The sequence below is a fragment of the Pygocentrus nattereri genome, chromosome 3 (genome assembly GCF_015220715.1).
Source record: "Pygocentrus nattereri isolate fPygNat1 chromosome 3, fPygNat1.pri, whole genome shotgun sequence".
Taxonomy (NCBI): domain Eukaryota; kingdom Metazoa; phylum Chordata; class Actinopteri; order Characiformes; family Serrasalmidae; genus Pygocentrus; species Pygocentrus nattereri.
Genome location: NC_051213.1, coordinates 38127558 through 38152180, shown reverse-complemented (window position 1 = coordinate 38152180; position 24623 = coordinate 38127558). Strand labels below are relative to the sequence as shown.

General features: G+C 38.4%; 1 protein-coding gene across 3 annotated transcripts in view; it reads right to left on the bottom strand.

The window, feature by feature from the left end:
• The window catches only part of fmnl1b (formin-like 1b), a 63777-nt gene that overhangs the window by 3805 nt on the left and 35349 nt on the right, over positions 1 to 24623 (bottom strand). For 2 of the 3 annotated variants that reach the window (XM_017700748.2, XM_017700749.2), the window contains exons 10-25: positions 21507 to 21581; positions 20165 to 20275; positions 19158 to 19307; positions 17547 to 17648; positions 17053 to 17314; positions 15651 to 15830; positions 14691 to 14815; positions 13911 to 14113; positions 11932 to 12166; positions 8502 to 8570; positions 8293 to 8373; positions 7416 to 7545; positions 6285 to 6448; positions 3409 to 3510; positions 2466 to 2564; positions 1678 to 1792 (exon numbers count right to left, since the gene is read on the bottom strand). In XM_017700748.2, coding sequence (XP_017556237.1) covers positions 1678 to 1792; positions 2466 to 2564; positions 3409 to 3510; positions 6285 to 6448; positions 7416 to 7545; positions 8293 to 8373; positions 8502 to 8570; positions 11932 to 12166; positions 13911 to 14113; positions 14691 to 14815; positions 15651 to 15830; positions 17053 to 17314; positions 17547 to 17648; positions 19158 to 19307; positions 20165 to 20275; positions 21507 to 21581 — 2203 coding nt within the window. The remainder of the gene's footprint in view (positions 1 to 1677; positions 1793 to 2465; positions 2565 to 3408; positions 3511 to 6284; positions 6449 to 7415; positions 7546 to 8292; positions 8374 to 8501; positions 8571 to 11931; positions 12167 to 13910; positions 14114 to 14690; positions 14816 to 15650; positions 15831 to 17052; positions 17315 to 17546; positions 17649 to 19157; positions 19308 to 20164; positions 20276 to 21506; positions 21582 to 24623) is intronic. The other variant, XM_017700750.2, reaches the window with a different exon arrangement.

Below are 24623 nucleotides of genomic sequence, written 5' to 3'. Positions count from 1 at the left end.
GTTGGTTTTCTGCCTTGCAGCTTACTTGCAGAGATTTCTCCAGACTCTCTGAATCTTTTGATGATATTATGGACTGTAGATGATGAAATCCCTAAATTCCTTGCAACTGCACATTGAGAAACGTTGTTCTTAAACTGTTGGACTATTTGCTCACGCAGTTGTTCACAAAGTGGTGAACCTCGCCCCATCCTTGCTTGTGAATGACTGAGCCTTTCAGGGATGCTCTCTTTATACCCAATCATGATACTCCCCTGTTTCCAATTAAGTTTTTTGAGCATTCCTCAACTTTCCCAGTCTTTTGTTGCCCCTGTCCCAACTTCTTTGGAACATGTTGCAAATTCAAAATGAGTGAATATTTGCAAAAAACAATAAAGTTTATCCGTTTGAACATTAAATATCTTGTCTTTGTAGTGTATTCAATTGAATACAGTTTGAAAAGGATTTTGCAAATCATTGTATTCTGTTTTTATTTATGTTTTACATAAAACATTCTTCACTGGAATTTATGGAAAACTTTTTACGTTTTCCATAAATTTCACCCGAAAGCCAAATATTCCAAACTTTTTGTAAGAAGTGTGTGTATATATATATATATATATATATATATATATATATATATACACACACACACACACACACACTCATACATATTTTACTTTGCTGCTATCTGTACAACTGCCATTTCCTGTTTCTCTGAGGTGAGGGTTTTCTCTGAAGAAAACAAATTTTCTAAAATATCTCAAAAAATATTATGCACTTTCAAATGGACACAGATCGTCCAATTATAGCTTAGCAGTTGTAACTAAAGCCCAGCACCTCTGACAAGCTGTTTTAATTTATTGATACACTGTAATATTATGTGTGGTACTTGTACATCAGTTACCCAATAATTAAGAGTTTTGATGGGGGTGTGAAATATGAACCAGGTCCTTAAACCCGAGACAGTAGAGAAGACGTGTAGGATGTGGATAAAACAGCATGGACTGTAATAGCTAGAACAGACATGTCAACCTGGGGACCATCTGGGCCAACGTGCTGCACAAATTAGCATTACCCTCATCTAACACTTTGAATTCAGTTCATGAAGTCCTTGTTAATTAGCTGATGAGCTGAATTAGGTGTGTTTAATGAGGCAGTGTGCTGGAGTCTGCAGTGTTGTGGCTCAGATTGGAGCCCGCCACATGTGAGCTAGAATATTGAATATAGAAAAACTTTAGAATATAGAATAACTTTTATTGAATATTGAATATAGAATAACCATTAATATAGAATATAGAATAAATATTTTTATATTGAAGTAGTGTAACTTTACTGGAGTTACATTTTACAAAAGGTTTTTCTACTTTCACTCAAGTAAACATCTTTGTGTACTTTGTTCTCCGCTCCTTGTAACTTAATGGTGCATGTCCACTTGCAACTTTGTCTCGCCACATCCTGTTAATTTCAGTGGAGACCTGTGCTGCATTGCGTGGTGCATGATGACAAAATCTGCCCTTTTATTTGAATTAAATTTACTAGTTAAGATCTGTAAAAAAAAAAAAATAATAATAATAAAAAAATAAATTATAGTAACATTCACTGAGTGGAAAACCACACTGAAAGTGATATTAGTTCTAGGGTTTTTTTTAGCACACTGTTTACAGTTGCTTGAGCTTTGACCCCTGACACCAGACTGACCTGTGATGATGTCCTCAATGGCTCCATCTTTGCCCTCACGCACCAGCGGAGACACCTGCCTGCGCTTCAGTTCTGCAATCAAATCAACCTGTGGAAGCCGCAGCAACACGGGCACCTACACACACACACACACACACAGGCGAGACGTTAGAACTGTCCATGTGCATGTACACTCACTGGCCATTTTATGAGCTCTTATAGGTACATTATATAGTTATACAATTAAAGCCACCTACTTAATTCATGATTAATTTATGATTGACCACTTTGTGACGACAGGACTGCTGCTGACTATAAATTATTTGGATAGTGGATCATTCAAAGCCCAGCAGTGACATTAGCATGGTATGGCAGTGTGTGCGCTGCTGGTACAAGTGTATCAGGCACAGTGTCGTTGCTGAAATTTTTTAAAGAGTGATTTACCACCCAAACATATCTAGCCAAGAGAAGCTCTGTGGTCAGAGGTGCTGGGATTCAGTTGATGAAGGACTAAAGTGTTCAAATAACCAAGAGTTTCTAACTCACACATCAGCTAGATAGAGCTAAAGGTGAAAGACTGAAAATTGAATGTTGAACTCAAATCAAATATTTGCTCTTTTGTACCATCCCTGTCAGAACCTTGTCTCTGTTTTTTTCCATTTTTTTCCATTATATGAAAACACCAGCTGCCCTTTAAATTTCATTATTATTTACAAATCCAAACTTACCAACTTAAGTTGGTAAGATTTTATTTTATTCTATTCTATTTTAAAGCACCTCTCTGTATTTTTAGGCCTGCCTTTTTGTACCTTGTTTCCATTTTGCTCATTTTTGGCTGGGTCACATTTGGCAGTGTCACCACCAATGATACTATTCCTTGTCCTCTGCTTGTTCTCTTGTTCAGCCACCTAGGGAGAGAAGGGTGTGAGTGGTATGTATTTTAGCAAATCCAACCGTTTTAATCATTAATAAACACATGCCTGGTGTTCTATTAAAAAAATCATCCATGTACACATGAAGACAGCTTAAAGTGATAATTCAGCGAAAGTTGAATTTACTTTGCCCTGAATGTAGCAGATCAGCCTGCACAACTAAAATGTAAGCTTCACTATTAAATTAACCTTTAAGTCCACCAATTTTTCAAAAGGTCTGCATAATTAATTTAAGCTGTAGACAGCCAGTCAGAGTAGTTTGATGTGTGCTCCTTTCTAGAGAAATTGACTTAATCAGAACTGTTCACAGTAGTGCTAGGAACCAGATGTCTGAAGTGATTGAATTATTAAGAAATTATGAAAAAACTGATGAAATTCCTATTTAAACCCCATCATTTAGCATACTAATGCTATCTTGACAAAATACAGAGAAAAGTCTGACTTCTTGATGGTCTCTATTTTATTATTTTATGTATGTGACATATTTCTGTCCATTTTAAAGGTAACACGGTCAGAAACCATATAAGCGAGTCTTCTGATGTTCCTGAACATGGTTTGAGGTGAGTGTCTGATGATCCAGCATGCAGGTTGCACAGAACTCTTTAGCTACATTAACCTTGTAGTTTGAGTGCAAAAATAAAAAAAACCTTCAGAAAAAAAACATGTCTTAGCTCAATGAGAACATTTTTGGAAAGTAAAAAAATGTGGACATTCGATTTTTAACTGATGTATCACTTAAAACAAAGCAGCTTAATGTCATAACAATATTAATGGGCTTTAAACAAACATGCAATTATAAAACATGTTAACAAAGAGTTACCTTATAAGCTTTGATGAACCTAATGAATATGGGGAAGAACACAGAGGGGGGAGTGGTTTTGGGATTCTCCCCAAAATATGTCACTACTGATTCATAAGCTTCCTGCAGAGACAGACAGATCAGTTATTTCAACCCATTTGATTCAATACCATCAGATTAATTAGCCTGCTACTTTATAGGTCTATTATATAGGTACACAATTACAGATTGTAGATCATCCATCACTGCACAACTGATCAGCCACCCTCTAACCCATTCATCAGTGGAAGGGGATTATAACCAGGTCTCAGGAACGGAGACAAGAAGGGGTTATATCACGGAACACAAACCAAGTCAACACATATGTCTTTCTTCTCAGAGGAAGAATATTGCCGGCATTGTGCTCATCTTTCTCTTTTCCTCTCTACTCATCCTCTCTTCCTGTGTCCAGTATAACCACATCAAAAGGCTTATACTGCAACAGATTTGAACCAGGAACCTCACAAACATGAGATCAGGCCTTTCCGAAGTCCCACAATCTTACACCAAACAACTTTGTTTTTCTTTTTTTTTGGGGTGGGGTGGGGGGATTTTAAAGATTGAAAGAATGTGCAGATGTGTTTTCTGAATTATCATCCCTTCATCAGGTGAACATTTCACTCAGATCTTTGTCAAGGGAAAGTGAGATATTGATTTGTCCTTTTCTGCATCTATAGGGGTTGATGCCAGTGTCCGGTTCTTGGTCTGCCTGTTGGCTGACTGTGTGGACAGAGTGAGGCCGAGTATATCTATGCCATTCCTGGAGAGGACAGTTCTAAGGTGAAGACCAAACCTTAAGCTAGTTACAGAAACTTGTGCCCAGTGTTTGTGGTTTTAGTTGGAGTAAATACCACATGATCTATCCATTGCATTGATGTGTTTGATAGGCCTTAGTCTGACCTGGAGCTTGATAAATTTGTGCAGTTATTTAGGCAGGATTTTATTGGGACAGAATCAGGCATCATTTGTCAAGCTTGGGTAAGGTTTAAATTTCCCATTCAAGTTTCTTATAGCCCATCTCCCGCATTTAACAGATCAGATTTTGGCCTGCATTTGTCCCTGATTTTCTCTTCCTCCATACTTATATTGACTAAACCTAATTTATATTCTGGTACATTGGAATCACTTGCACTGTTGGTAACTTCTTTGAGTTTATATGTGGGATTAGTTACATACACTAAGGTTAAGCATAATGTAAGGATGTTAGCTACACACAGATATAGAGTCCTTGTAATGATATCTGTAGATATTGTAAATACAGTACTTTACACAATATATTTTATACCACATGGTTGAACCAAGCTGCTCAGCTTGAGGCACTGTAGCAGGGTTCTATGTTGAATAAATGAATGAATAAATCAATAAAATAAGAGATGTTATAAAGGAGACAGGGCACTAGTTGAAATATGAAAGGGGAAATCTCCTAAAGCACAGCATGACGTCTGTTTATAAGGAAAGTCTTTTGATAATAAGGATAATGATGATAAGTCAGTTGGCTAGCTGTTTAAGCCTGGTCTTGTGTGAGTGGACATAACTGCTCAGGGGCATTGACAAGATGGCTGTTGAGTGGACAGACTTTCCTATATGGACTAATATTAGTTCCCATAAACTGCTAAACTCTAATGGCATCTATACAACTTTACCTTCATGAGGCTCTGCAAAGATATGTGAAAATGCATACTAAAACCACCTCCATGTCCTCCTGCCATTCCAGCCGAAGGTTTCGAGACCTTCTTCTTCAAGTGGGTGTGTTTATCCAGCTCTAATCTTAGTATGTAAACAGAGCGGTCACTGAGCATGAACTGTCTGACCGCTGTTTGAGTAAGATGGAGAAGACACCTGCATCTACAATAGTGGCTTTAAAGAGTGATGAAAATGTTCATTAAATAAGGATTTGATATAAATTTTTGGTCACAGTATTATAACTGGTGGGTTTGAATAACCTCAGCTAAAGCAACCTTACATTACAGACTAAGATAAAACTGCTAAACAAATTCTCATGTGCTTAAGGTAGATGTTTCTGTGCAGGTAAAACTAAATTACTGCATGGAAAAAAAAACATGCTATGCTAGAAGCAGGAGTGTACATAATCAAATAGTACTTAGTTTCACTAAACCAGAGAGCAAGAAACACATGATGTGCAGGTGTTCCTTGCTAGACTATATTCTTCCTCATCAGAATAAGCTGTCCAAGTCAGCAGATATCTATCAGGCTAATGGGCAGAGTTTAAGTAATATTTATATATTATATATTAGTAAACAAAGTAAACAATGAAAGTAATCCATATATTATAGCCATTATACTTATAATTTCTTTTCTACTTTGTGGTCAAAGATACATTTGTGTAACAGTGGCCTTTTCACTAATGATATTTTTTAGTTATGATATTAATATCTAAATACATATATGTTTACATATTTAAGTTGACAACTAAATATATATTTTGAAATAACTTTACATAATTGTGTTTGCATTTTTAGAAAAGCTGTGTAGGTTTTTTATTAAACAAACTAAAACTTTTAAAAAGTTTTTTTTTTATTAAAAGCTAAAATGTGTTAGGCTGTATGTCAAAGTGTATGTGTAACAAAATTATTAAACTATTGAAAAACTTTACACTTACTGTAAGTAAAATAATGGAAAGATGTACAGATTTACACTGTAACTTCACAGTACAGTAAACTACTACTTTACCTACATTTACAGTGTACTGGTGTGAAACAGTAAACTATGGGTAATACAGAGTATTACTGTATAGCACCAATAAGGGTTCTGCTATTGTTTTAGACAAATAATCTTTTATGGTACTGTAAAGAAGTCTTTTTTCCTGAGAGTATCGAGTACTAAGATATTTTTTTTACCTGGGCAGTCTTTGCATCTTTAACCACAGATTCCATAAGACTGCTGCTGCTACGTAAGAAGTCTCTGAGGACGGGGCTGTCCTTTTGCTTGTCATACTCCTTCTGGGTCACTCCCATTCCTTTCTCCAGTGCATGCACATCTATTAGAATGCTGTCCAGAGACACTAAGGGGGAAAAAAGATGTTAGAAAGAGGGACAGCCAAGCACAAGGAAAGAAATACATCATAGTGGGTTGTAATACACAGCCCTTACACACACTCCAAACTCTAAAAGTTTAAATATACACCTATTTATCCAGTGTTTCTTCTGAAATCAGTGGTATCAATGGGGACTTTGTCCTCCTTTGCTGCAATAACAGCATCTACTCTGGGAAGGCTTTACGTTAGATGTTGGAACATTGCTGTGACAATTTAATTGCATTCAGTCACAGGAGCATTAGTGAGGTCAGGTACCGATGTTAAATGATTAGTCCTGGATCACAAATGCCAATCCATCTAAAGTTACTGAATGGAGCACCATCCCTCCAGTGTTTTATTAGATAAAAAAAGAGATAGCTAGCAACTTATTAAAATTAATTCATGGAAAGCTTATGCAAATAATGTAAACTACATAAGTTCATTTACAACACACTGTCACTACTCATCACAGTGAATGCATATTTAAGGAGGGAGTCAGGCCTAAGACAGTGTTAACAGGCAACAAAGGGTATAGCTTGCTGAAATACTTTAGTGTTACGCTCTGTTTCTCTTTGCTTTCTTTGAGGGGGTCTTTATTGACCCCCCCCCAAACCAGTTGATCCTGGCTGTTTACATGGTTTAAAAGGAGCAACTATTCAGTCTCTCTGTGTGTGTCTGCACTTTTGTTTGTTTAAATCTCTTTGTGAGGGCCAAAGTACCCCTGAATGGTAAGAAAATTAAAAAATTGTGACAATATGGGGACATTTGGCTTAATGCACAAAATACAATTTGAATTTCAAAAAGTACAAAAAAATAGCTATTTGCTCCTAAGATTATGTTAGGGCTGGATTAGATGTAGACCTGGGCATGGCAATACATCAGCAATACAAATGGATCACCCTCATAAGATAATACAAGCATGTGTGTCTGTGTATCTGCATTTGACTGCACTCACCCATTCCTGCCTTGTCAAGGAAGTGGAGTTCTGTATTGAACATATGTAGCTGTGGGTATTTCTCTTGTATAATGTTCACAAGGAAGTGCAGAAGGGTCTGTTTACGATCAGTAGACTTTGTGTCCAGCAGCTGAGAAGACAAAAGTGACATGTAATGTAACAGTAAGATTTTCACCTGAAACTGAAAACTATATTCAAACTTGCAAATGTATTGTACAATTGTGAAAATGCATGGTGCACGCAAAAGAGCACATCTTGCACAGCTGTATTTTTACAATGTTCCTGCCATCAGTCACTAACACACAGCTACTCAAAAGTCTTTGTATTTTTCATTGGCTCTATTCACAAAAAGGATTTTGTATGAAAGCATAGAGGGTCAGTCCAGCCTGTACTGTAGTAGTGAAGTGTAGTAGTGAACAGTCACAATGATTGACTGTTGCCCTAGCAGTCTCTGTAGTGGTTGGCATAAGAGCAAGTTAACAATTTTACTTATATCAGTAGTATCTGTTTCGGCTTCTCTGGAGCTTTTTTTTTTTGAGGGGTGCAGAATGTTTGGTGCTAGTATGAGTGCATCAGCGGTGTTGTGGAGGTCAGTGTCACCTCTAGAAGGAGAGTGGACTATCCCCAGAAAATATCCAGGGAAGAGCAGGTCTGTGGTCAGATATTGACCATTGATGAAGGACTAGAGGATGGCTAACATAAATTGTGCATCATTGTGTGTCAGGAGATGAGCTACAGTCTCTAACTGTACACCAGCAAGGTGGAACTATAAGGTGTAGGTGTTTCAGTGACAGTGATGCATCATACAAGAGTTTCAGTGGTTACTTTGACTACATAGAACATCATTACACATAGAACTCTTTTTTTTTTCTCTTACTAGATCAAGACTCTGAAGACGAAAGCCATAAGCTGCTCCTCTTTTCCCACTGTTCATGTAGTTCCCAAATGCTAAAACAATCTGGACACATCAGGACTTTTTGTTAATTCAGAGCAAATCTGCATAACAGTGAATAAAACCATTCTAAAATATGCAAAATAAATCAATAAAGCACTGTGTTGTGTGCAGAATCATGCATGTCCCCCTACCTCCAGAATCTTCTTCAGTTTACTGGAAGATTTAATGGACATGGAAGCAGCAATGATGGCATTCAGTTGCTGCAAGATAAGAAAGACAAAAAGAAGTGTGAATGAGGATAATTTATCCACTGCTTCTAAACCAATTATCTAATCAAAACAAATAGATGATAAGCCTGAATAATTTACATTTACATCACTGTGTTAATGCGGAGATAAGCGCTGTAATTAAGCGCCTGTCCAAATAATTCAATGCTTTATGATAAACATATTACCTAACATCGATTTTGTCGTTAAAGCTGTGCTTGCTTATTTTGAAAGATGTTTTTTAGGTAATTACAATTTGTCTTGCTACCTGTTGGTTTGAGTGTTTTACGGTTCAGCACACAAATGGTTTGATGGTGTCATGCCTCAGACGGACTCTGCCAGTATTAGGAACTCCATTTCCCAGGAATCGTTGGAAGAACACTGCTATCAGCGCTTTACGTCACCAGATTACTGTTATTATTTGCACTGTAGACTTGGTCGTTGCGAAGTATTGTTTCTGGTATGAACTTGCTGAGCGTTATTTCTGACTGCCTTTTGGTTTTGACCTGTTTCTTGTTTTTCTGGACTCTGATTTTTGTCCTGCCCTGTTATGTCTGGTGTGATGATCACAGTAGTTTACTGGCTTTACCACTGCATGTACATTGACGCCAATTCAGCCTGAAATAAATAAACCTCTCTTTTTCATTCACTTCCACGTTCGTCTGGATTTTGCTGAAACCTCACAGATGGAGAGTTTATCCAGTGTAGCCTACATACATTCAGTGGCCACTATATTAGAAACACTACATTTTACAATGCGGATTATCCAGTTAACTATTAGTGTTGATTCTGGAGTTATTAGTGTTAATAAAATACTGAGCCTGGCATTTTAAGAGTAAACACATCGCTTTTGCATGGAGCCGATTAAGCTTAAGGTTGAAGTTCACCACTGTACACAGAACTTCCCAGCAGTCCTTGTAGTTTTGTTTCTGATAATTAGCATTTATTTATCCAGCCATCCATCCATGCACCCATTTTCTAAGCCGCTTCTCCGTCAGGGTTGCGGGGGGGGGGGGGAGGGGGGGGGGGTGCTGGAGCCTATCCCAGCAGTCTTTGGGCGGATACACCTTGGACAGGTCGCCAGTCCATCGCAGGGCGCATTTATTTATTTTTGTTATAATATATTTTTAATGCTACTGATTAACCTGGAATACATTTGTTTTGTTATCCCAGGGCTTGTTACCCCAAATGCTAAGAGGCTTCATTTTGTCCTTGCAGCAAAAATCATACTACCTTAGGAGCCACAATATTTTTATGTCCGTTTTACCATCTTGACTGTAAATATGTCTTAGCATAGGCAACAAATTTAATATAAATGAAAACAGACTTAGTTTGCTCTGCTTTTAGCTTTAGTTCAGCTATAGCCACTTTTCTCACATCTCCGGCAAGAAACTTTTCCACAAAAGTGGAGCAGTTTCTGGTAAAAAAAAATGTTTTTTGAGGCCGAAGTGAGCTTTTCATTTACAAGCTTCTTGTTCAAATTACTTTTGCCATTTCGTTAGCTATTAGCGAGGCAAGATGTGTTGCTATGTGACCAGATGTCTGCATGACAACTGTCTGAATAAAAGAGTAAATTAAAAGTTATACATATCCACTGTTTAAGACCATTTATTGTTAAAACTGTGTTGGAACGACAAGCAGAGCTTTATTTTAATGTAAATGCAATCTAATTCTGCTGTAGAGCCGCAACAGGGCAGTAAAACAGCTGCATGCCCCCTGTTTTATCCTAACTATGGTTGTGTTTTATGTTACAATGCATTTTTGGGCAGACTGCTGCACCATTTCTGAGTAGCCTCCAGTTTATGGTAGGGTTAAAACTAGTGGTGCAGTCTTTGTGTTAACTGCTAAGCTAACTGCTAAGTATTATGTGCAGTAAGAGAGATCCAGCTTAAGAAATAATAAAAATAAAATAAGATAAAATAAAACAAGCTTTTCTGTCAGCAAGATGTTTATGATGCCACATGAAATTAACACTAGTGCTAAGAACAGTACACAAGGTAAAAACTGAGAAAGTGTTAAATTTAACATCCCAGCATTTGTTTAACATGAGGAAATTTGTCAATTTAAAGTGTGTTAAATTGAGTATTACTTTTAACACATTTCAGTGTCTAGTTAACACTAGAATATCAACAGTGAGATCAGTGTACCTTTTACATTCAGCTGAGTGGGAACATTATGTTAAAATGGACTCTGTGTGTGTTGACACAACACCACCGGTGCACCCAGTTGGCCTCCAGTAAGAGTTAATTTGTGTTAACTATCCTCTAACCCTTCATCAGAGCTGCTCTCAGCAGGATATTTCTGGATGGTAGATCACTCTATTAAAACCCAACAAAACTACTGCACCTGTCACACATCCTGTCCTACCACTACTATGTCTCTGTCACTATGGGTTGAGAAATGTCTACCAGCCAAACAATATCTGGACAACAGGATGAATGGGGTAGAAGAGTAGAAAACTGTGCATGACAGCAGACAGGCTACAGTCTATAATTGTACAGTACTATACAATGGATCATAAGCAAGTGACACTCTCAAAATGGTCAATGAATGGAAGTACAAGGCAAGAGTTTTTAATACAAAAGACAGTGAGGAAATATTTCCAACAATTTTTTTCAACTATTATTTTCAAGCATTATTTAATTATTGATGGTGAAATGATGCACTGTAGGGAAACCTACTGACTCAGATTTCTTTACAGTGGTGATGAGAGGATCCAGGTCTGCAAATATGTACAATGCAAATATAGCCATTTTATTTAATATCCAAAATGACCAGTAAACCACATGAGTTTTTATATGTAATGTTGAAGATGGTAAAACAGCTGAAATCTGGAAGGCCAAAGCCTTAATATAATTTCATATCATAGCTTTCGAGAATACTTTAGATGAAAAATTCTGATTCAGTAAATTTCTCTAAATGGAGCAGTTTAGTAAGTTAAGTGATCCTTTTAGTCCCACAATTGGGAAATTTCACCTCTGCATTTCACCCATCCGTGCAGTGAAACACCACATACACACTAAAGGGCAGTGAGCACACTTGCCCAGAGTGGTGGTCAGCCTTATCCGCAGCACCTGGGGAGCAGTTGGGGGTTAGGTGCCTTGGTCAAGGACACTTTAGTCATGTACTGTCGGCTCAAGGAGTCAAACTTGCAACCTTCCAGTCCCAAAGCTGGTTCCCTAACTTCAAGCCCATGACTTATTTATATAAAACATGAATCTCTGAATGACTTTGTTTATATCTTAACCATTTAGCTTTGCAGAATTCTCGACAGAATTTTCTTTTAAGGATCATTTGGGTGCACTTGCACGCTCCCGTCAAGTGATTCATCCGTAAGATGTCAGTTAGTACTCACTGGCTGCACCAGTTTGACACTCTCGCTGAAGTTGCCCATGAACGTGAGCGTGCTGATTCGCTGAGTGAGGCGTGGGATTTTGCCAAAGCGCACCATGAACCTGTCCTCCTCCGACAGCTCCATCAAGGACCGGCCCTCGCGTTCGTAATTATGGATTAACTTCAGCTCATAATCTGACGGGATGAAGCGTTCCAGCAGCTCCAGGAAATCGAGATTTAATGCATCTAGGTTATACCTGCAGAGAGAGAGAGAGAGAGAGAGAGAGAGGGGGGATAGAGTGATAGGGAATGAGCATGAGAAAGAAAATAAAGTTCATGCAAAGTGCCACAATTGTAAAGTCAGTGGAATATTAGACTGTTGTGCTAGATTCAATGATCTACGATTGAGATCTATGACTGAATGTATGTTTTTCATACAACCCCAATTCCAATGAAGTTTGAACATTGTGTAAAACATAAATAAAAACAGAATATTATGATTTGCAAATACTTTCAACCTATATTCAACTGAATACACTACAAAGACAAGATATTTAATGTTCAAACGGATAAACTTTATTGTTTTTTGCAAATATTCACTCATTTTGAATTTGATGCCTGCAACATGTTCCAAAGAAGTTGGAGTGTTACATCACCACAAGTGTTTGGGAACTGAGGACACTAATTGTTGAAGCTTTGTAGGTGGAATTCTTTACCAAACTCGCTTGATGTACAACTTCAGTTGCTCAACAGTCCGGGGTCTCCGTTGTTGTATTTTGCGCAACACATTTTCAATGGGAGACAGGTCTGTACTGCAGGCAGGCCAGTCTAGTACCAGCACTCTTTTACTATGAAGCCACGCTGTTGTAACACGTGCAGAATGTGGCTTGACATCGTCTTGCTGAAATAAGCAGGGACGTCCCTGAAAAAGACATTGCTTGGATGGCAGCATATGTTGCTCCAAAACTGTATGTACCTTTCAGAATTAATGGTGCCTTCACAGATGTGCAAGTTACCCATGCCATGGGCACTAACACACCCCCACACCATCAGAGATGCTGGCTTTTGAACTTTGCGCTGATAACAATCCAGACAGTCCTTTTTCTCTTTGGCCCGGAGGACACGATGTCCTTGATTTCAACAATTTGAACTGTGGACTCGTCAGACCACAGGACACTTTTCCACTTTGCGTCAGTCCATCTCAGATGAGCTCAGGCCCAGAGAAGCCGGCGGCGTTTCTGGGTGTTGTTGATATATGGCTTTCGCTTTGCATGGCAGAGTTTTAACTTGCACTTGTAGATGGAGCGACGAACTGTGTTCACTGACAGTGGTTTTCTGAAGTGTTCCTGAGCCCATGTGGTAATATCCATTACAGAATGATGTCGGTTTTTAATGCAGTGCCGCCTGAGGGATCAAAGATCACAGCCATTCAATGTTTGTTTTTCTGCCTTGCAGCTTACTTGGAGAGATTTCTCCAGATTCTCTGAATCTTTTGATGATATTATGGACTGTAGATGATGAAATCCCTAAATTCCTTGCAACTGCACATTGAGAAACGTTGTTCTTAAACTGTTGGACTATTTGCTCACGCAGTTATTCACAAAGTGGTGAACCTCGCCCCATCCTTGCTTGTGAACAACTGAGCCGTTCACTTTTTCTCAACTTTCCCAGTCTTTTGTTGCTCCTGTCCCAACTTCTTTGGAACGTGTTTGGAACAGGCATCAAATTCAAAATGAATGAATATTTGCAAAAAACAATAAAGTTTATCCGTCTGAACATTAAATATCTTGTCTTTGTAGTGTATTCAATTGAATATAGGTTGAAAAGGATTTGCAGATCATCATATTCTGTTTTTATTTATATTTTACACAACATCCCAACTTCATTGGAATTGGGGTTGTAATCTTAATGACAATTTGACCTAAAGGCTCATGCATAATTGAAATTAGTGTTAAGTTTGAGTACAGTAAAGCCTAGATCAGGCTCAGGCATAGCACATACGTCTCGATGGCAGTGCAGATTTGGTTGGCGTCCAAGCCTCCTTTGCGCAGAGTGATGGCAAGATTTTTGGCCCGGTTGGGCTCCAGTAGTGAGACTTTGCTAGAAGCTTTGTGAGCCACTTTCATCTTCAGAGTTCCAATATCAGTGGGAGGGGACTGAGCTTTGGTCTTGAACAGCTCTGCAAACACATCCATGTCCAACTCCTGGAGAGAGAAATGTGATGAGAAAAGTGAGATGTAAATAAGAGCAGTACAGTCTTCATTTGAAGGCTTTCAGATCCGTGAACTGCAGTGTAAGGGTCCTTCAGCCCCCAGATGCCTTTGGCCATCAAAGATTATATTAAGTGACCCTTATTAGTCCCACAACGGGGAAATTTCCTTCTGTGCAGTGAAAAACTACATACACACCAGTGAACACACACTAGGGGAGGTGAGCAAACTTGCCCGGAGCGGTGGGCAGCCCTATTCACGGCACCCGGGCAGCATTTGGGGGCATATCCCACTGTTTTAGGATTTATTTATGGCATCTGTCTAGATTTAAGTACCAAAAACACATGTAATTCATTTCTACCTGAAAGATTTTTCAGCCTTTCTTTATCCTATAGTATTGAAAAAGGCTGTTAAGTGTGTATGAGTGGGCTAAACCGTTTAAAAGAAACTGGCTGATATTGCAGCTTAGATTTAATATATGGACTACTTTGGTTACTTTGGAAACTTTGGTTTTCCTTGATATGGGCCCTTTAGGTGAATGGCTTAAATAGAACTTGTAAGAGTCTCTTACCCCTAACACATTGTTGTCATCTAATTCAGTAAAGATGGTTCCAGCAACTTGCTCTGCTTTTAAAGCCTGCCAGTTAAACAGCGGCATCCGATACTTCGTCTGGATTGACTTCTTACCTCTTACACCTAATGCAAACACATTCGAACACAGACAAGTGACAATTTAAAAGAACAGACAATGTATAGTGTCTTAGTATGGTGTTGCAAGACCACAAGCTGCCAGAACAGCTTCAACACACCTCGGCATAGTTTCAACAAGTCTTTGAAACTGTACTGGAGGAATGGAACACAATTCCTGCAGAAAAGATATTCCCTAGTGTTTTGATGATGGTGGTGGTGAGCTGTCCAACGCATCAGTCCAGAATCTTGCATAGGTGTTCAGTTGGGTTGATTATTCTTTATTATTTTTTAAACCGTTTATATTTTTATTTACATCATTTTCATACTCATTAAACCACTCAGTGAGCCCCTATGACCTGTAATTCTGGAAGAGACCACCTTCGGGATAGAAATGGTTTATCATAAGAAGCAGGTGATCAGTCAGAATAATTTTGTACTGATTTGTGGTGACACTTCTCTCTTAGGGGCAAGTGGATCTGCAAATGGTACTATGGACTACTTCATTCAGGCCTATACTATGTTTCCTTTTTGCCACCTTAATCCAAAATCAAGGGCAGCTGAGACTTCTTAGCATGTTATACATGCCACAGAGCATGATAGGATGTTAAATGCTTAATCGTATAATGCAGTACACTGGAACCATGAGCACTCATTGTCTTTCTCTATGCTTTTATTTATTTTTATATATATTTTTTTTCCTTTCATTTGTCATCCATCTGTATGTAAGGAGAGAAATCCATAAGGTAGATACACGCACTGGATATTTAATGTCTCTTGAGGTGTGCAGTTAGATATGGTGAGCATATATTCCATCACCAAAAACTGCAGAAGTTAAACTCACCTGTAGCAAAGGCACCTGAGCCAAGTGGTGGAGGAGGAGGAGGAGGTGGTACATTGCCAGGAGGGGGTGGAGGAGGTGGTGGTGGAGGGGCAGGGACTGGGAGTGGAGGAGGGGCCGGGGGTGGTGGCTGTGATTGTGCCAAGGATGTTGTAGTAGAACCGTCTGGTTCTGTGATCGCATCTACAAAAGAAAACAGAAAAAAAAAAATCACACATGTATACACAGTGTATTCACTGAGAATATTTCATTCATTCACATCTAGGATGTGTTATTTGAGTGTTCCCTTTATTTTTTTGAGCAGTGTATATATATATATATATATATATATATATATATATATATATATATATATATATATAAAATCCTGCTGTTGTCAGAATGCCTTGACATAACTTGAAAGTGCTTGTTGCCCTTTACATTGTGTGTAAATTTCATGATTAATGGTCTAAAAGAAACTGCCCAAAATGACTTGGAAGAAAGTCTGGTCCACTGACTTACATTAAATCTCCACTAAAGTTACCATTTTGGAGATACGAGGTCTTGTTCCGACAACATAAATATATACATATACAGGTATTATTTGTGTGGTAGATCATTCTCAGCATTTCAGTGTCACTGACATGATAGTGGTGTGTTGCACTGGTAAGAATGGGTCATACACAGGAGTGCTGCTGGAGTTTTTGAACACTGTGCTGGTCTATCTTGTCGATGTAAAGTTAAATATCCCATGTATTGCTGCACAGTTTGTGTTAGTTATCCTCTGAACACTGAGGTGAAACCTCCAGGCACTGCTGTGTCTGATCCAATCTTAACAATGCAGCCATAGACTGTATATAAGAGATACAACACTGTGGCGCTGTCATTGCAATGCTGAGAATGATTCTACATGCAAATACTATCTGCTCACTCTGTGATGGTCCTGTAAGGTGCTTTTGTGCTGATGGAAATGATTCCCAGTAATTAGATTTAATTGAGAATTTTTGGTGAATTTTAGAGTTGGAAAACATTGAACCATACAATGGCATCTAAAATATATATATATATATATATATATATATATATATATATTTAAAGCTATTTATCTGGTCAGTAGGCATTTATTAGTTCAGAAAACACTATCAGAATAAATATAAATAAATAAACAATGCACTGTGTGCGAACAATGGAGTTTTATTTATTTATTTATTTATTTTTTCACATATATATATATATATATATATATATAGGGGCCCTATTCTTTTGTTTACACCAGGGCCTAAAAGATTGTAGTTATGCCAGTGGTTTGATATTAACATACAATATTATTGCAAAATGTGAAGAATAAAGAAAAAAAGGAAAGAAAAATAAGGAAAACCACTTGAACATGCATATGCAACACACACGCTTTCAGGTGTGCTCTCACCTGTGTGAGGTAGTTGTGCATTCTCTGTGCTGGCTGTATCGGCAGGTATGATATCGAGGTCTAGTGAGCCAGACGATGATCTCTCCATTCGAATGAGTCCCTGATCCACCAGCTGCTGCACCTTCTGCTCCAACACAGTCAGAGCACTCACTGACCGCTCCCTATCCCTCTCCCTCTCTCTCTCTATCTCTTGTGCTATCTCTCGCTCCCGTTCCCTCTGCTGCAGGCTAGAGACCTGCGCACATGATTCACGAAGACTCTCCTGCAAAAGCACACACAGGAATAGATAACTGCTGTAGTACACTTTAGATGCAGCACTGCCTCTAGGTCACTTTGCACAGTTTTTGTTTTCACGCATACCAGGGCAAGCACTGCCCGAGGCAGGTATTTGTGTTTATTTTAGGTGAGAAAGGCTGTGTTTTTTGGAGTGACTGTGTGTGTGTGTGTGTGTGTGTGTGTGTGTGTGTGTGTGTGTGTGTGTGTGTGAACTGTACCTTTAGTAGCTCCACTTCCTTAGTGGTCTGTATGAGCTGTCTCTCCAGTTCAGACACTTTCTCCATTGCTTCATTCTCACACTCCTCCAACCTACTGCTCAGCTGCAAAAGATGACATGAGATCATGATTCTTTTTCATGACGTTTATGATTTTTTGATCCAAAAACAAAACAAATTACTATGAAAAATACAGCAGGGCTAAGAAAAATTGCCTATTGGGTTGACTTCCAATTTTAATGAAGCATGCAGCTGTTCAGTGTTGCAGAAGTATGGATGACACTCAATGTCTACTACTACAACCAGGGCCTGAGCTGAGGGGGAGATATGAGTGGAAGCTATTACTCCAGTCAAAAAAAAGAAAAGGGAAAAAAGACAAAAGCCGCTCCTTTGAAAAACAACCCCCTTTCCTACTCTTTGGATTAATGTGATTTCACTTAAGATGTCGACATGATATTTTCATTCCATCTAAATGGGACTTTTACACACTATAGGAGTTCCTTAAGTCAAACAAACAAGATCAGTCCAGAGCACACGTGCACCTACAAAAGAGGCCATAATGTTATGTACTTTTCATTGCTTATGCTGTGGAGCGTTTTGTTCAGCCCACACACTCGCAGTCGGGGTTGGCAGGTTCGCAGTGCTCCTGCTACATTGGAGTAGTTAGAAAATGCAGTTGAGAGAGAAAATAATGAGGTTTCTGCTTCTGGTGGGTGGCTTTTAAGCAAACCTTTGGCTGGATTTTTGTTGGACCTGGCAACCCTGCCAGCCATAGGGAATGCTAAAAATACACTATCTATCATTTAAAAAAGGAAAGAAGGTATGATAACCAGCATTAGCCACTAAGAGATGTAAAACTGAAAACTGGAACGAACGTATAATCTTTGAAGATGGTATTAATATTAAGCAACACTGCAACACTATGCTACCCATTCGTAATATTCAAATAAATAAAATGTAATGTAAATGTTAAATAATAAAGAAACACTGGCATCCTGTATCCATCACCCCGCCTCCCCCCCGGGCCCACCCCGAACATTTCTGGTGACACTTTATCTTGAGTGGTCCTTTTAGAATAAACTCTTCTCTCAGCAACATGTCGAAAACATATGAGGCTTAGGATTAGGTTTTGGGTTGAGGTTAAGGTTAGGATTAGTTAATGTATCATCACATGTCTGTGTGTATGTGTGTGCAGGGCCATGGTAGTCATTTTAAAAGTGAGGGGGGCACAGTTGTCAGTAAGTTTACATTAGCCAACTGACTTATTAGTATTTGCTATATGATTTTTATACCAAAACACAATCAGATCTACCTTTTATGTCAAGCCAAATCTGCTAGCCAATTTGATCCAATCTCAAACTTCCACTGACTGTATGTAATGCATTTGGTTCCGCTTACACTGCTTAATTATGATTGGCTGGGTCGCCATTTAGTCCAAAGTATTATCTTAAATGTGTGTTTTTTCATCAGTGATTTGTGATTGCCAGTCATGATTTCAATTCAGGAAATGTGCTGTGTGAATACATGAGAGATGGAATCATCTGACTGTGAGACTATGGGTATTGACCGCCCCCAACCCACATGTTAGCTATATCCTTGTCTGTGGGTTTGTACCTGTGTGTTGTGCTGCTGTACTTCCTCTAGATGTTCCAGCAAGGCATTTTTTGTCTCTGCATCCTCCAGCAAGGCACCAACATCAAAGACATTATCCAGATATGCCTGAATCTGCACCTGCAATCTCTCACTCTCAGTCAGCTTTAAACTCTGAAAACATACATAAAACACCTTTTACCTTCACATCTACAGTACTGCACAAAGGTCAGAGCCCACCCTTCAATTATTTAAGTGCCAGTGCAAATACAAACAGTACAAATGAAACAAAAATGTTATAGTCGATATGTTTTGCTATACAGACATTTTTCCTCCAAATGTCAGCAGGTCCTTTGAATTACAACGTTGTTTAAGGAGCCAAATTACAAATACTTGCTGCACATAAGCTAACACTGCCGTGCATTGACAGACATCATAAAACTGGCAACCTCACCAAAATGCCCCACAACAACTAGCAGGCTTTGTTAAATATGATAGTTAAGGCTAACAGTAGTAGGCTAGAATTTGAGTAGCTGGTGTTGGTATATAATAGTGCTGAAGTAAAGCAGTAGACTTACTTACACACGTTTTCATGTCAGTGCGTAGGAGCATTAGCTTGCTTATAGCATGTCTGTATCATTATTCATATTTTGACAGCTAAACAACCTCATAATGCAAAATATCCAAAGACACTCTTATATGTACACAGAACAAAATGTATCTAGTTGCAAAAGTACAGGACTACTACATTCACTACGTGGCATGCTGGAGAATAATTTCAAACTTAAATAATTAAATTTAAATTAAATAAACGAAGGGTGGTCACTGACATTTCCACAGTGCCAAATATATTAAACTTACTCGCTTCTGTTCTCTGTATTTTTAAAAACCCACTTTTCAATAGGAAAAAGTAACACAGAATAAAGCTGTTTTTTTGCAGGTTAAGGGTAGAGCGGAGTTATGAATATGGAAATATCCCACAAAGACTTGAGCATATGTGCGTGTATGTGAGTGTCTGTGAATTTCCTTACCTCCAGGTAATCGTCCAGCCCCAGCTGTGTGAACTCATACTGTAGATGAACCCTGAAGTTCATGTTCTCTACTGAATGCACCACAATATTGATGAACTGCATACATGCCACCTAGTGGATAGACAGAATCAAATACTTCACATTGGTAAATGATGTTTTGTACATTTTCTAAGTGAAAACAAGTTAACACATCCTCTACATAGAACAGACTTATGCACATTTTAATGTGCAGTAACTGTTTCTTTGCTGATGTTAACAATTTGAAAAAAAAAAAAAAAATATATATATATATGGCCTGTACAGAAAAGTTATGGTATATTTATTATGTAAAGTTTTATTTTTTAGTGTAAATAAAAATTGTGCACTGAAATCTGCCGTATTAAGTATGCTTACAGCAGAGGATTCATTTCTATTTTTTTTGTTACCTTATTTTCAGAAAATCAAGAAACCATGTTGTCTCCAAACTTTTTCAGTCTGTGTAATCCAGCTCTATCATGCTTGCCTCATTATGAAGTCCTTCATGAGGTTATAGCCAGAGTTTTCCTCAAATGTAATCCATCAACCAAGACAAGTTGGGTATCTGAAGTTTGCTTCTTTAGTTTTGCACTGGAACTACAAGGTTTAACAAGTGTTGTGGTTAATTCTAATTCTGCTATATGTTTATTCTGTCTATCAGAATAGACATTCTGTATCTAACGGCCTGATCCTCTTAGGCCATCTGAGAATGTTCTGTCCTATTCTGTGCCTCTCTATCACGGGTACATAACCTTGATACATAGGGGTGGAGGACTGTTTGGGCCAGTTGAGGGAGATAACACTTTGTACAATTGTTTGCTCTCGCTCTCTGTGGGAGAAGGAACCGAATTGGGGATCTGGTGATAAATAAATCTAACCTTCTCCTCAAAAGTGCAGGACTCCGTCTAGTTAATTCTCAATACCTTCTACAACAAGCCAACACAAGTAATGATAGTTAATAAATAATGCTAGCTTATACCTCACCAATTACATTCTGAGAAAACTGCATGTCTAATTCATCCCACACTCACCTTGAACAACGTAAAATGATTACATATATTGTATTATAGAGACATGGATTTCGACACTGCCACACTCTAAACATGCTGCACAGCAGAAACAGTAGATGCAGCCTTATTGATGCATGATTTTTACTCTGTACTGATGTTAATTGTTGCTTCTATTCCTGGTTAAATAAACCAAAGAAACAAACTTTAGACACTATACATGTCTTGGCTGATAAACTACTAGCAACAGAATATTTAAATGCGGAGTGCAGAGGGACTCCAGCAGCATAATTGAGAAACACTGGTGTAGTGTTTCTTACCATAAAGTCGATGTTACTGTCTTCATTACGAAAATAGTCCATCAACTTGTCAAATCGGCACTTTTCACCACATACCTAGAAAAAAAGGATTTCACCTTATATTACAAACAGTATTTAGCTCAAACAAAACTGCCCATGCTAATGTTATTCAAGTCACTTCAAAAACACTTTGATAAGTTTGATAAGATAACTAGCATGTACTTTACTGCCTACTTTATTAGAAACACCTATGTTGTTCTTTGACTTACTTTCTACTTACTTTCTCCACCTACCTTTTAGCTTCACTGTATAAGTGCATATTTACAAACTGTAAGACCATCTACCTCATTCATCACTGACCAGTGGGCCACTGTCAGCCAGATATTTGAGTGGTGGACCATTCCCAACATTGCAGTGCTACTCATGACATCAACTGCACTATCATAGATAGACACAGGGGGGCAGCACAACTCATATGAATAAGATATTTCAGAACATGTACTCCAGTTCTTCATAACTCAGGATACATAACTTACTGTTACAGGAACCACGCAGGGTCATAAGGTCACAAACAGTTGCCCTTAGCTACATTAATAATATTCTGTATACATTCACAATTGACAAACAATATAGTTAGGTAGGTAGTCAGCTAGGTTCTGTAGTGAGGACTCTGGTAGAATTCTTTCTTCTCTTTTCTTAATTGTCATGAAAAGTTGATAGAGAACTCAAAACTGACTGGACAGGAGAGTTTCCGGTTGCATAATAGAGAGAAAAAAACAGGCATTGTAAGTGCCTGCAGGCAAGGGCAAACTTTAAACTTACTCTGATAAACAATTATTAGCGTGTCTGGTATTTTGTCATGCCAGTGACAGATCAGAGACTAAAGACATCCCTGTTCAGAGTCCTGAATAATGTAAAAGTCAGTCTGCCACTCCATGCCCAAACAATACCTATGTCACCACCATGTGACACCAGAAACCCAGCACACACCATCAGATACACACACACATGGACAGAGAACATACAGTCATTCTTCATCTGTCTCCTAAACAGCTGAACTGCAGAGCTACTGGGTCATTACAATCCAGAGGAAAAAGTTGATTAGCATCAGTAGAGTGCATGTGTGTGTGAGTGTTTGCGCACGTGCGACAACACGGCAGTATGCATGTGTGTGTGTGTGTGTGTGTGTGTGAGATAACATCTCTGAGCATGCAGTACGTGGTGAATTAGAGCTCAGTGTCTAAATATTTGATTACATTGTGTTCATTGTTGAGCTGATGGTCATGAGGATCACATTACCAGCCTTTAAAACCAGCACTGACAGCCAGCAGTGCCGCTCACTGTATCCCACACTTACACCCACACAAGCACTGCTACTAAACCTTTTAACACGTCTAGTGCTCTAAATCAGTAAGACCAACAATGACTCAAAGGCTGAGGAATCTGACCTGCTTGGTACTTGTTACATGTTTCTGCACAGGTTCTTAACCCTGGTCCTGGAGTCCCCCATGCACCGCACATTGTAGTGTTAGTGGCTCCCAACACAACAACTTCAAGTCATGAAGGGCTGATTACTTGGATTAGTTGTGTTGGGACCCAGCAACACTTAAAAATGTGCAGGGTAGGGGGTACTCCAGGACCAGGGCTGTGAACCCTTGTAATACTGAAACTGCAGGTGGAGACATCTTTAAGAGCGATTCCTCAAAATTGAAGTCTGATTTTCAAGATGTATGAACAGTCAGAGTGGTTTGATATGAAATATTTAGTTCTAGAGAAACTTATAGAGTCAGAATTGTTCACAGTGGTAGCGACCAAATGTCAATGTCAAATGTCACCTCAAACATTACATAAAACGGTTATGAATATAGTTCCGGATGCCTGAGGCATTGTTTTATGATGGTTCAGAGATAAGGTTTTAACCTTTAAAAGTATTTTTTAAATGCTTGTACAAATAATGGTACATACAAAACTATTTTTTCAGATTTATGTCTATTTCATCATCATCAACATTTAAAATACCTATATATACAGGGTGAGTCAAAAGTCACAGAACAGGTTTTATTCTATTTTATTTATTATTTTATTATTGACTTGATCTCTGGGGTTATCTCAGAAAAATTGTGTATGCTGAGAAAATCTGACAATCTAACAAACACCGCCTTCAGCACTGCATCGTGGATGCTTGTGACAGCATAAAAAATAAAATAAAATAAAACGGAGTCCTGTGACTTTTGACTCACCCTGTGCGTGTATGTATGTATGTATGCTAACATTCACTGAAACTAAAAGAGAGCAGGCAAAGCTAAATCAGGGAAAGTTAAAGCATTGTGCTTCACAATCTAATTCTAAAGCTACATTTTTGAACTACGAGCAACACTACTTTTGAACAACACTACTTTTGTCATGTACACATATGCATCACATATTTTTGAACATAGCACAATATACACATTCTCATAAAAGATGTTCTTCCCTGCCTAACCTTTGTCTGTGAAGCACTTTGTGTCTACGATTTGAAAAGGTGACAGAGTTTGATACAGTGTAAATAATTCATTTAGAGTTCATGCTCAAGGTCAGCTTCCAGTGTTATTGTCTCATTTGAATGATGGGGTAGCATGGCAGAAGTTTCTAGGTCATGCTCCAATGCTGGGCTTAAGCAAATAGTAAAAAAGATTAAATTACAGCACAGTCATCTTCATGAGTAACAAGTCTCAAGAGCTGGGACGGGGACGCAAATACCTCCAGAAGTCAGTAAGTCAAATTTCATTTTACAATTGTGGTCCTGGCTCCACCACAGAAAGTATTAGAATGGAATGCAATGGAATGAGGAAATCATGGTAACTAACATGAGATTCTACCTTCTTTTACTAAGTGGCTCCACCTACCTCCACTATATATCTACACAATTACTGTAGCCCATCTGTTGTGTATTAATGGTTAGCTGTTTTCTACTCCATTCATCACGGGTCAATTTCTGACTGACCTGATGTTATTTATATGATAAATTAGTAGACCAATCACCATCACTACTGAGGCCTCAGAACGAACAATGCAGTGATTAGGAGTTCTGTTTAGCAAGCAGTACACACTAAACCATATAAACTCAATCCTCAACACCAGTTGTATTGAAACATCATT